The following is a 13,895-nucleotide window of genomic DNA, read 5'->3' as shown; positions in this document are numbered from 1 at the left end:
CAGCCAGCATCCTAACTCGACTTTAAGGACTGCGGAGAAGACCCTGAGCCCCAGGCGGGGCGGAGCTTGAGGCGCTGGCCGTGGTGCTGAAGATGGCTCCCCAGGCCTCAGGAAGGCACCCCGCGGATTCGCTCCCCAATCCACTTCACAGCTTCGAGCTGGAGAACTGCCGCCGGCCAGCCTGCACTTCCCGGAGCACTGAAGGTCGGTGAAGGAGACCAAAAGTTTCCCGTGTGACGGCATGGGGTCCAAAGACAAGAACGCTGTGGCCATATTTTCACGAAGCCTGCTGGCATTCCTCCTGGTCGCAGGAGGCAAAGAGTGGACGACGAAGTGAGCGAACGTGGCCGAGTCGGTCTGGAAACCTTCCTAGCCTGGACATTGCGTCTCTGGGTAGAGGAGTGAGTTGCGGAGTGGAGACTGCTACGTCGAAAAAAAAAAGTTTCTCGGTTCTTACAGAGGTGACTGAAATGGTCTTCCAAATCAACCTGGAAGGGTCGGGGAGGCTAGGACTTAGCCCCTTGGTGTGCTAGGGGAGAGTCCCCCTCCCATCCCCCCCGAGGGACAAGTGTACCTATACTTGGCTCGAGCCCTCGGCAGCCGCTGGGGGAAACGGGCTTGAGGCCGGCCTGCAGTCAGCTTTGCCGGACACGCAGAGACCCCTCCTCCCCACCCAGCCAGTCAGTCTCTAAGGAAACACTCAGCTCTTCCAAGCAACAATTTGTCAAGTTGTCGGAGAAAGAAACACTACAAGAAAAGCATCCCGGTCCTCCATTCTCATGCAGATGAGGCGATGTGCTCCGCCTGGGCCTGTGGATCCCCACCCCCCACTTCACTCCCACCCCATTTCCGGCTTGAGCCAATAAAATACCCTCATTCATTTCAAGGAAGAGTGAACTTGAGGAGCTCGTTCTGCCCTCTCGACGCTCCCGGGACCCCTCTAAGCTCCTAGTATCCCCGCCCGGGACTCCCCGCAACTGGATTTGTCACCCTCCAGAGCTCTAGATTAGATGGAGAGGAGGAGGGCCTTCCACGGTAAAGGGCAGCCCAGCAAGGGAATGCCCTCCGTACACCACACACACACACACACACACACACACACACACACACACACACACAGCCAGCCCTCGTCTCCATAGTAAATAAAGTACACTAGGAAAAGCTGTTTGCAGAGTAGGTGCTTAGGTTTGCAGCCGGCAGCGGGGAGGCAGCGCGCTGGTCAGAAGTTTAAACAACAGCCAGTACCGGAGAGGGCAGACTGACTACAAAGTTGAAAAATAAACAAACATGTTCTCGGGCGCCCGGGAGGGGCACGAAAGCAGCAGCCAACACATATCATCTCAATAAAACGCCGCTCTTGGAAAGCCTGCACAGTAATTGAGACAGGCGCTCTTTTCTGATCTGGGTTGGCATTTCTTCATCTCGAGCTGACAGAGCCAGCTCAGGAAATTGCTGGTAATATTCATCTGGGGAGCACTTTCATTAAACGTAATTCATTCGACTTTCACAATAAATTGAGTGACATCCTTACAGCGGAACCTTTTTATCCTTGATTAAGTGCTTGCCAAGCTTTGGTTCCCCACTTTATTGTCACATTCCTTCGAGCAGAGTCGTCAACATGCCAATCTGCAGCAGAAAAATGAGCGCTGTGTGTTTACCGAGCTCCGGGAGGGGTTAGTGCTGACGCCGTGAAAAAGAGCTGATCTCGAACTTGACTAGCGGATAAATCAAGGCCGCAACTTCCAGCAAACTCGAGGCGGGCCCGGAGGAACTGTGACCCGGAGAAGGCGGCTGAAGGCGACAGCGGGACCCGCCTTGCGACTCCGCGGCGCACAGAAGCCGCTGACCCGACGGCACGGCTCACAGCTTTGCCCTCCTCCTCCCTTTAATTAAAATGGTGACAACTGTTAGGTCTGAAAATGAGATCGGAAGCTCCAAGACAACAGAATTGTCCCAAGGGGACTTTCTTGAACTGATTCAAAGCTAGACATTTTTTTGTTTAAAAAAGAAAGGAAGAAAGAAAGAAAGAATGCGCCCTTTCTAGCCTGCCATTGGAAAGCCGACAAACTTGCAGGGCTTGCGCTGGCCTGCCATGAGGGCAGAGGAGCGCAAGGCTTGTTGTTCCTTCCTCGGATTCCCCTTTGACTCTTGAGCCGGAGCACTTCACTGGCGGTCTCTTAGGATCCCGGAACTCCAGCCTAAAGGCGAGGAACACTCCAGTATTCCAGGACTGGGAGGACAGGAAGCAGGCATCTCTTTGCCAGTACGTGGCTCTTCCTCCCTCCATGCGCCCCAACTCCATTCCCCACCCCTTATAAAATCAAAGACGCCCAGGACAGAGAATTGCTTATTTGAAAAAGCAATATCCATATGCTTTCATCACTCAAATGCCCTTTTGAAAATATTGTCGACAGTGGTTATTATCTGGACAATGCTGTCAATTTCTGTAGTCTGCAGAAAATCTTCCCTCGGATAGAAAAGTAGGACATTGGGCACCTATCTCAAAAAAAAGCAACCAATGTCCCTTCCACCGGATATATTTTTCACCCAGACAACACTTTCATTAAGGGGGAAATAGCCATCAACAATTTAAAGCCAAATAGAAATCAGCCTCACACAAAAGGAGCCACAAATTTAATAGCCTCTGGGAACATACCACAGACAGAATTGGTGAAATTCTGGTTTTCTCTCCCTCTGCTCCCAATGTGGAAGGCAGTATCTCGGAAGTTCTCACTAGAAGGCCCAAGGCTACAATACTCCTGCAAATGGGACAAAGGGGGTGAACTACTCAAGTGCTCCTCACTTCACTGAGAGCTCTTTTCCTGCCAAGGTAGGGTTGAGCCTTTTGAGAAAGGACCAGGAAGAAGCAAGGCCCTCTCTCCATCCTGCAAAGGACTCTAGTGCTCCTTGGGGCTGACAAGACCTCCTGCTGTGCTGCTGAGCTACAGGCTCCTCAAAGCATCTGAGCTTGGTCCTGTGTCTGGACTTAAGCTCTGGGGCAGAAAAGGGAGGAGATTTGGCCTAAGAAGAAATTTTTTAGGCTGCTTCCAAGAACAAGCTTTCACAGAAAACAGTCATGACTGGGTAGCTCTTTTTATCTACTATAAGGAATAATTTCAAATTGATTAACGCTTCCAGTGGGCAACTGGCTTGATCTCCGAGGGACAAGAAGTATACAGACCCAGTTCAAAGGCTAGACCAAATCTGGGTACCTGCTTTCCTTCTGCCTTCATAATCTTAACAGCCACTTTCATAGTAAGTTAAATTTGTCTAATGGTTTACCTGCTAACAATTTGGCAGTATAAGCTCTGTGAGCATATTCAACCCTTTCAAAACTCAGTTAAACAACTGATGTAAAAGTCACATCACAAAAAAAACCAAATTTGTGCAAATAGGTAGCCCAAACGTTATGTCCAAAGGTTTGGAAAAGATTTTTAATTCTTGCCTATTGGGGCTAAGAAAGCAACCGAGTGACTAGCTCTTGTAATTCCTTGCAAAACTGATGGAGCCTCTTCATGAAGATAGTGCTATGAATGAATGTACAACTGATGACAAACACAGCATCTATCCTTTGTCAGAGTCTCTGGGCTCAGTGTCTGAGTCACTTTTCTTTGCATGCCCAGCAGTGCCTTCACTTGACTCTTTGAAGTGTCACATTCTCCACTGAGAGAACCTCTCCCTCTTCCCGAGGGTGGTCTTCAATGCAACCCACTGGGAATAAATTAGTTTGTAACCCTTACTACCCATTTTTTAAAACAAGAGACCATATCTGTCCAGTTTACTCAGTGCGCTCTTTAATTCAGCTTAAAGGTTATAGTCTGGTTATCTCATTATCTCGTATTCAGAATATCCTGAAATTGGTCCAGGACTGATACAGAATAAAGAGTGCAGGACTTTAATACAAATAACACATTACACCATAGGTTTCTTCTGCTGTTAAGATGTTTAAATCTGAAATACACAACATTTAATAAGCAGTAGTTTTCCTTACATTTATTTATAAAGAATGCTTTCCTACTTCTTATTATTAATGAATTTATTTTTTATGGTTAGGGCTTACCCAGTTGTGGAAGCTGAGAATTCAAGATAATGGGTTTCAGAAGGTAGATCTGCAAAACTGTCTGTGTTCAATTTCCCATTGCAATACAAAAATAAGCTTCTGGTATAAAACAAGACAGACCAATCTTTCAATAAACACATAGTAAAATAAAAAGGAAAGAAATAAAAACCCTCAACTTAAGACAGGCATTCAGAGACCTCTGGACCAAGAAACACACCTTGTGAGCATTCACTCACGTGCTGGCCTACCAAACAGAGGTGTGCGCCTCATAAGAATGACTCTCGAAATTCAGACACTTAAATTCATGTCCTGTAAACAGTGACCTACAATATTTCTGTATAGGAGACATCTAAACAAGCCTTGCTCAAATGTGGGAAATAGTCTGCGGGAAATGTGTCTGAGATCCCACACCCATAGAGCAAAGGTGGACTGGAAACATTAGCCAGGAGGCTAGCCACAGAATGCTCCAGTCAGTTAACGGATGGTGTCATTCACAAAAGCAAAAAATTATGCATTAACTCCTCCCTGGCTCATAACAGCTCAAGGAAAAAAAAATGTTTTGGGTGCTGCTAAACTGTGTGCATCTGTTGCAGGATTTTGCAAAGGGCTGACATGTCCCGAGATGCAGTCACAAATGGATGCTTAGTTCTGTTGCTGTAGCTGGTATTTAATGAAACTCAGGAAAAGAAGCCGTGTGTGTGTGTGTGTGTGTGTGTGTGTGTGTGTGTGTGTGTGTGTTTTCATCTGTTCATTGCTACAGAGTTTTAATCAAGACTCCCCTACTTCTTCATTTACCTAAAACCACCCTAAGTGTCCAATTCATCCTTTGGAACCCATTTTTATGGTAAAAGTCAGCTTCCTTCCCCAGGAAAACAGCCTGGAATTTTCCTGGCAAATAGCTGTGGGGTTGCAATCCCTCCCTCAGGACGCTGTCTTGGGTCACAGGAACCAGCCTTTTGTTTTTGTGGTGTGTGTGGTTTCTAATCCCCGACACACAAAACAACTTCAGATTGGAGAGAAAAGAATGGACTTCTAAATCGCCTTCTCTTTTTTATTGTTCACATTTCGTATTGTTTTGAGTGAAATTGGAAAAATTGTCTCCTTTCTCTGTGTTGCCAAAAGGCATTCAGGTAATGAAGTCTGTAACTAAACGGTAATTGAATCAGCATAATTTGCACACTGAATGGTTTTCAAATGCTCCCAGTTTACAATTAAAGGAGAATTAATGCGCTTGTTGTTGAGAACGCGGCGCATTAGAATAAATCCAGCACTGTTGTTGTAATGAGTGGAAAACGGTTTAACTGCCAACAAACACATTTAAAATTTAACACAACGTATTGATTTCACTTCTGCTTTTGATAGATTATTTTCCAGACTATCGAAATACTGGCTTCAAGCAATAAACTGCTCCATAGCGGAGAGCCCTGGCCTTGTGTGTGTGTGAGAGAGAGCACAGCCCAAGGACGTAAGAACAGCCCTAGGGTTCGAATCATTCCTCAAGGTGTGCGGGGAAGAGGGGAACAGTTGGTATGACGATCCGGGGAATCATTGGTGTTCCCCCGCCGCGGCTTTCACTTTTCACTTGTCACTCCCTCCCACCTTACCCAATTAAAAATTGTAATCACAATAAACGTTGTGTTTCCTTTGATGCTACTTTCTGCCCTCCAACTCCGGGTCCTCGGTGTCGGTGGGCTTACGGGACACAGGTGGGAGCGATGATGACAGAAGGTGGGAAATAGGAAGGACATCTTTGGCCTTCGGTCTGCCGGGGAAAGCACGGGCCCGCGACGGTCGGAAAAGCTGTTCTTTTGGATTGGTTGCCCTGGCTTTCACCTGCTTACCCCCAAGGTGTCCTGTGGGCGAGGACATTGATGCGCAGCGCCCTCTGGCGTCTGCTCCTGCTACAATCAGGCGATGGAGGGTGGAAAGTGGCAACCCTGTGGGTGCTTGAGATGCAGCCGGAAGCCGGAACCGGGTAAATACACTTACTCACACACACTCGCGCGCGCGTTATTGCCGGATTCACGGAACTCTCAGCCCCGCCATCGCAGGCACCAGAGCGAAGGCCGAACGACACGGCCGCTGGCGGGGACAGCACACTACGGCTTCCAGGCTTGCGGATTCGGTCGCTCTTGGGAGTGGACGACACTAACGCCACCCCTAGGGACGTTTATGCAGCGGGTTAGGGAACTCCTGCTGTACCGCAGCGCCTGCGCTCCCCCCCCCCCCCCGCCCCCAGAACACCTGGAGTTCTCGGGGCACCCCCGCCGCCCGGAAGCCGGTTCTGAGCCATGGACTCAACTTTGCGGGCAGAATTCCAGTGTCCCTGGACCTCCGAGGAATCAGACCCGAAAGAAGTCACACTCCGCTAGGCTCGCTAGTGGTGTCCGTCAACTCCCAAATCACACAAATGCGATCCGCCCTGCCTCTGTGCTAAGACTGTGTCAGGTCCAAACCGCAGAAAACTGTTTCTGGAGGAACCCGGACAGGGGGCTCTGGGTAAGATTCTCTCCCTAGGGACAAGGCCTGCCATTTCCCCAAAATCCCCAAAAAGAAAGCCCTCGCTAAAACTACGGTTCGGCTGTTTAATGGGAAGCAGGGCTCGGAAGAAGAGGGAGGGTTCTGTCTGCAGGTGTACCTCTGCCCTAACTGCCTGGTCGTTCAGTGTGTGGAGAAACGCACACCAACGGCACCGCTGTAAGCATCAGGAAGTTACCGGCACTTCTTCATGTACCACAAACCCCAACTGGGGGCGATGGGTAGGTTCCTGTTCGGTTCTTCAACCCCACCTCCACGCACTTTCCCTTAAACTGGGTGGGTTAAGAACTGGGGCTAAGAGTTCCACGATTCCCACTACTTTTCTCCTTCCACCCAAGGCGTCCTCCCCCTCCCCTCCCCCAGCTGCCTCTGCCTTCTGGACGCGCAGAGCACAGGTAAAGCTAGTCGCTGTTAAGAATCACAATGCGGAGATGGGGGAACAGAGCGAGAAATAGGCAGGAGAGCCTGGAAAACTCCCGCAGCTCCCCAAAGTTCCTCCACGGTCTGTGGGAGCACGCAGCTCCCACGGAACTGGCGACCTCGCCACCCTCCCGCCCCCAAGTTGCTCGGCCTCCCGGTTAGGGGGGAGTCTCAAAGACGCCGGAGAGATCGCGACTTACCAAGTAGACGGTGGGCTGCAGGAGGAGAAGCACGTACCAGCCCGCAGCCTGCATCCTCTCAAACTTCCTTGGCGGTGCCTTGGCTGAGTCTTTGTTCCTTCAAAAACATAGATCCACCTGACATCCACTTTACAGAGCAGGGAGCGCTCTCAGCAGCCTAGACACAAATGAAATTAGACATCCCATGACCACGCGGACGAGGCTGATGACCAAGCGGGGGAGAGGGGGTCTCGGTGTGGAGGGACCGAGCCAATAAAGCTGCGAAGGGGGACAGGAGGATTTGAAAAGCCAGGCAATCCAGCTCCAGAAACAAGCGAGTGCGGTCGTCAGGCGGGCGGGCTTGAGCGGTGGCGAGGGGCTCCCGGCGCCCCAGCGCGGCTCGGGTGCCAGTGGCCGAGCGGTGGAGGCCGGAGGCGGTTAGGCACACCGGGAGCTGCTCACCGGCTGGGTAGGGAGCCCGACTGTCTCTGGCAGCCAGACCTGCCCTAGTGTTTGACAGGAGGGCGGCTGGGACTAAAGGAGGCGGCTGGTCCTTCGCCAGCCCTGGCAGGGTTCACACACGTACACAGCAGCAGAGAGAGAGAGAGAGAGATAGCAAACGCGAGCGAGCGAGCGAGAGACTGAGCGAGGGGGGCGCGGGCAGAGAAACGGGTAGGTAGAACTGACCCGGATTAAGTGCCGGCGAAAATGGGAGGGGGTGCAATCTGCATGCAGGAAAGTGGGGCTCAGTTTACCCATTCGAGCCCCCTGAAACACAGATAGACACACACAATCACATCTCTAGCACTAGTTTCTTTTTGAGCCGTGAAGCACAGCCAGTTGCGAACTTCTACAGCGGAGACCTGTCTGGGACTGTGAGGGTCACCTATCAGACGTGCTCTATGCCCAACTAGAGTTCCACCCCGCTGCCCCTTCCTAGCCATCACCACCCTGCCCCAAGGTGTCCCTGCCAGCAACAGTGCGGGCGACTGTACGTACCGCACAGGACTGGAGGCAAATGCAGCGAGCAAGGACCGCTCTGAACAGGCTCCATGGAGGAGCTACTACGGCCTGGCGTCTCCAGCGCCCGGGACGTGCCCTCCCTGGAGCTCCGTCTCCATGCTCGGGCGAGGACGGGTCCAGCTGCCTCGTCCAGCCTCGGCGGAGTCGTTGTCCCACTGCCCGGGGTCGCAATCCGGATTGGTCCGCGGGAGCCTAGGCTTGGCACAGTTGGATTCCGGGTGCAGGAAACTTAAGAGGCAAGAGAAGGAGGGGCAGATAGAGAAGACGACAGAAGAAAGGCAGGGAGGGAGAGGCGAAGGCGCCGGGCTGCTGCACCCGACCGACCCGGGCTGCCTCTGCTGGCACTAACTAACACCAGCAGCCCAGGACTCCGGGCTCTCTGCTGTGGCAGAGGATGGAGAATGACTTCGGGGGGGGGGGGGGGGGGAGACTGGGCAAGTCCTCCGGACTTGAACTTGAGCGATAAGACGCGGGCCTTTCGGAAGAAATAAAAGCCACACAACAGGCGCGTTGAGTCCCAGTTTCAGAAGAAGGGGTGTGGTGGCGAGAATTGGGAAGCTGCTGGCGCTGGAGGCAGCTGCAGCTTTACCAGCAACGCTGGAAAGCCCCAGAGCGACTAAGGACCGGAGTCGTGGGCGCTGTCCGAGGTCCTGCCCTGCCACCGGGGGACGCTCCGCAGAGCGCGCTTCCTGCGCCCCGCCGTGAGTGCGAGGGTTTTCTCCTCCTGGCCGCGGCTGGCAGTGCCCACAGTCCGGACACAGACAATTACATTGGCACGTGGGTGAACGATTCCTCAAAGACTAATTAATACCCCATGTAAATAGATCCCGCTTTCAGGCTCTCTGCGGGCCTCCTGGCCCTCAGGGAGAAAAGACTCCTGCTGCGTCTCTGGTGGCCAAAGCGCCCTCTTGGGGGAGGGGGTCCTTGGGAGGAGAGCGGCCTCCAGGGGAGTGGCGAGAAGTGAAGCGGGGAAGTGCTCGGGGCAGCGGTGGGGGCAGAAGAGAGCAGGGAGCCGCAGCTGGCTTCGGGAGGGGCGCTGCTGCCGGGAACGGTAAACCTGTGGCTGCTGTGGCCAGAGGCGGGGATGCTGCGGACCGCCAGCCATTCAGCGAGCGAGGCAGCAGAGAGGACTGTGCGACCTTGGACTCTCTGGACTCTTCTCTGGCTGGGCGAAGGAAGAAGGGGGAAGAGTCTTCTGTATTCTACCTCTCCCTCTCTCCTCCTTTTCTCTCTCTCTCCTCCTCTCCCCCTCCCTCCTTCCCCTATGTCTTTTCGGTCCTCCAGCATCTTTTTCCTTATGTTTGAAAATTTTCCACACCCATTCTCTGTATCTCCATTCTCCCCACCCCCAACCCCCCCCACCCCGGCTCCCAGCATTCCCACCACCAACCACCACCAAACCTCAAGTCCTGTTCTTTTTATGTGGCCCACACCCTCTTGGGCACTCAAGCTGGGTATCAACTCCATGAAGACTGAGACCAGGCTTTTCTTCTATACATACGTTCAGGCCACAGGGGTGAACATCAATAAAGGCCTTCCTGTCCTGCACCCCTCTGGTCGTTTCTCTCTCCCTTGGTAGGATAAATACACACTTCAGGACAATGTTTTGATATTAACCTGCAGGGACTGAGTCAAAATTTACCTCAGGAGCCTGAGTTCATAGCGTCATAATAGAATCATGGTTTTTAATGAGCTTTAGAGTTTCTTTCCCCCAAGTGTTGTTCTGGTACACTCCGGGCTCTGTGGATTCTGTTCCAGTCCATGTGAGCCAGACTCAGGGTGCCCTTTAGACATGTTAACCATGGGCTGAGTTTCCCTAGTAAGCACAGGCCACCCTACAAACATGGCGGTGACGATCAGCAGTCCCATCCTCATGAGCAGAGACATCTCAGGACTCCCACTGAGGATCAGACCTCTCCAAAAGGCTGCAAATTACATCCCACCGCAGAACTGAGTCTCCAGTGCTTTGAGGCCTGGATCATCTTCCCACAAGAAATGGATTTTTAAAGAGAAGGCTCTCCTAATTTCACAAGTTGTGCTCTGCCACTGTGATCACTTGGAATTCACTTGGGGAAGAGTAAACGTGAGGTAGGCCTTCTGATCAGGACTCCGGGATATCCTCTTTAAAAATAATACAGATGGATACATAGAATGGTTCCAGTGTTGACTTGGATCTTTTCATTTACTAGACTTTTTGTTTGTTTGTTTGTTTGTTTGTTTGTTTGTTTGTTTTTTGTTCTACAACGTTTAAAGTAGAAAAACTGAAGTGTGAAAACATCAGTATTTCTGTTGAAGGGTGAAAGCACGAACAAGGTTTTGACCAGTGCCATCCTCTAGCCTAAATACAATGGCGACTTGTACCCCAGTCGCCAGGTCCTTCCAGGCTGGAATAAAGGGCAGGAGTGGGTGTTCACCACGATACCCAAGTACAGTGCTCTCAGAGGTAGACTTTTCTCTGGCCTTTGAGAAACACAAATGACGAAAGGCAGCTTTGATATATATCAGGCTCTTTTCTAAACTCTCTTCGAAAACAATTCACCTTAGGCAGCCATTCAGGCACATAGAGAGAGAGAGAGAGAGAGAGAGAGAGAGAGAGAGAGAGAGAGCTTGTGGAATAGATCATATATATATATATATATATATATATATATATATATATATATATATACATATTCCACAAGCTGAATAGATCAGGGACCTTAAAATCTCTGCCTGAATGAGACTGATTGCTTAAAAAAAAGCACCATAGGAAGCCAGCCATGAGAAATGGTCAGAGACTCTCTTCTGTGACAGGTGGGGTGCCAAGAGCCTTTTTATGTTAATGACCTGAGAATTTCTGTCCTGATATTTACCCTTACGGGATCCTATAAGCTTTTTGACCTGGGATATAAAACAAAAATATAACGATTTTTGTGTCAACATAGAAGTAACTTCCTTAATCAGAGAAATACCTGGAGGGCCTGAGTAATACACGAGAGCCCATAATTATTCCTGTTAGAAGGCCTCCATTTTAATGGCCTAATATTAATGGGGAGGGGCACAAAGATGGCATCTTCACTGCTCTCCTGTGGCTTGCTTTAAAAAACTAAAGCAAGAACATGGGTGGGTGGGACAGGGAGGAGACAAGGGAGGGGAGGGGGCTGCAGTCAGAATACCAAGGGAATACATTGAAATAAATGAATAAATATATGAATCAATAGAACACGGTTCTCAAACACTCTTCTGTTTCAACTACTCTGGTACTCTGCACAAGGACAATGACCCAAACAAAGAACAAAAGGTGTTAGTTTCTTCAGACGTTATTTATGCTAGGAGTCCTTTTGAAAAACCATTCTTTTCCTGTCTATAGAACAATCTCTTCAAAACATAACCATCACCTTTTCCCCTCCAGCTCTACCTGGTCAAATGTATAAAGACTGATGTAAAACTTATTTCTATCCAAACAATTCATATTTCAAAAGAGCTCAAAGAGCTGCTCCCAAAAGGAAATGATGATATTAAACAATTTTCTGATAATCAAAACATATTAAATTTGTAATTTATTTGAAAGATGTTAATTCTGTTAGGGACAATTACCTTTTTGGCATGGACAGGAAGTACAAGAGCTGAAATTTGATTTATCTTGGGGCTAGAGAGAAGAGAGAAATTGAAGATAATTTCAAATTTGACAAAAATAAGTCCTAAAATGAATCTTAGAACACACTGAATATCATATTTTATCCAAAATCCAAGGAAAACCAAAAACTGTTGTTATGAAGCTCCCAGCTGTGATCTTGCTTAAGCTTCAGGCCAATATATATATATATATATTACATAGCACAGAGTTATACCTATTTTTTCTCTTGATAGCACCAAAAAAATTTTTTTTTAATGAAAAGCTGCATCATTTTTCTACCCTGAATTCATTATAAGCTGATATTTTCATCTTATACAGCCTTAGGCAAGTGCCTAAATATTCCTCTGGTCTCAGTACCCATCTCTATCTAATGAGAAAAGTAAGGTTAGATAATAAATAAAATGCCTTTATTCTATTTTATGTACTTAACAAGGAGTCATGGCAGTTTTTAAAACTTAACTATGTCATAAAAAGTGATTGTATATCACATGATTTTCAAGGATGTTAGCAATTCAAGAGAATATCATTTTGCTCAACACTCCGATGAGTCTCAGGGTGTTTGGGGATTTAAATCAGTTTTCTGGGCATTTCTTTCCTGCCTCATCCTTATAACCTTTTCTCTAGGTCAAGGGTTGACTCTATTGTATTAATCATACCACTTTCTCATATAAATTGTTCTGCACATGTTTTTAATGTCATTGATTTATGAGAATCTGCACTCGGTGTGGCATCCTTATTATATTTATGAATATTTGTTACAACAGAGGCAAAGCTATTTCTATCCGTTTTCAGAATTCCTAAATGTCACCGAAGACAAGTAGCAAAACTTCTGGCCCCTCCATAAAGTGTTCTGGTAGTGTAAAGACTCATTTGAAAAGTGGTAAAGTTGTTAGTTTTTATTTTTTGTATTTTGTTTTGTTTAGTTTTTACCAGGCTAGAGTATTCTTATTTCAATGTGGTTGTGTTTGGTTCATAACTGTGAGGCATGCATGCTAGAATGCCATTACAAGAATACTTTAATAACAAGATCACTGAACTAGAAAAAAAAAATAGCCATCAAGTTCTGAAAAGAAAAAAAAAAAAAAAAGAAAATCAAAAGCTCAATGTAAAAGGCATTTTTTAGAAGTAATTTATATGCTTAGTCTTTGTGTCCATATTTCATTTATTCTGCTAGGTGAGGACTGAGGGTTCTCAAAGGTAGATTAGTTTTAATTATGCTCACAAACTTTAAAAAGAAAATGGATACAATGAGAGAAATTAAAGACAGCCAACCTCGAAAGGGAAGTTGAATGTACAAGATAGAAAGACTAAGGTCATACCCCAAAAGTCATAATTATAACTTTTTAAATATTGTCACTAAACAAACCTTTGCATCATAATCTAATTACAGATATTTGTCATAATGGTCCCTCCAAAGATTAACTGACAGTTCCCTAAAGCAGAATCATTAAGACAAAGAACTTGACAGCCAATGTTCTGTGAACAAAGCAAAATACAGAATTTCCTTTCAGCAAGAAAGAACAAAGTAAAATTCAAAGTAAAATGGTTTCACGTCAAATATTGTATTAAATGGATGATATAATGTATCAAAAAATGCATTTCCCAGAAGGATCATGGCGTCCACAGAATAGTACTCATATATACCAGGAACTATACTCTTGGGTTTGTTTGTTTTATTCCACAATATCCCCGTTAAACCCTTGAACTTGAACCAAGAATTTAATTTTTAAAAGAAACATATAAGATTAGACAAATGTATTTTCTTGATTCTTTTTTTTTTTTCTTTTTCAAATGAGGTTGACTCAGAGTAAACCTGAGATCCCTGGGCCTTTACTATGCATGCCTCCGTCTTGTAACTGCCCTGCCTATTTTGATTTCAGCACCTCTGTTTTTCAAGTTTTTTTAACTAAGCCCCAGCCATTCCTTCTCACATCGTCTATTCACTGATCTTCACATGTTAGACACTTGTCACATTCAGGATGCCATGAAGTAATTCTGCTTCTCCACTTTCCCTAAGAAGACAACGTTGCCTTTTAAGAGCTTCACAGTTTATGACTAT

The 13,895-nt window shown here is 47.6% G+C and overlaps 1 protein-coding gene across 1 annotated transcript in view; it reads right to left on the bottom strand.

Moving 5' to 3' along the window:
- The window catches only part of Nxph1 (neurexophilin 1), a 308,082-nt gene extending 299,469 nt beyond the window's left edge, over positions 1–8,613 (bottom strand). The window contains exons 1-2 of the mRNA XM_055613006.1: positions 8,197–8,613; positions 7,219–7,375 (exon numbers count right to left, since the gene is read on the bottom strand). Coding sequence (XP_055468981.1) covers positions 7,219–7,272 — 54 coding nt within the window. The 5' untranslated portion in view covers positions 7,273–7,375; positions 8,197–8,613. The remainder of the gene's footprint in view (positions 1–7,218; positions 7,376–8,196) is intronic.
- Positions 8,614–13,895: the final 5,282 nt, after the last annotated feature.

The sequence above is a fragment of the Psammomys obesus genome, unplaced genomic scaffold, assembly GCF_907164565.1.
Source record: "Psammomys obesus unplaced genomic scaffold, mPsaObe1.curated_primary_1811, whole genome shotgun sequence".
Lineage (NCBI taxonomy): Eukaryota > Metazoa > Chordata > Mammalia > Rodentia > Muridae > Psammomys > Psammomys obesus.
This window is presented reverse-complemented; position numbering and strand designations above follow the sequence as displayed.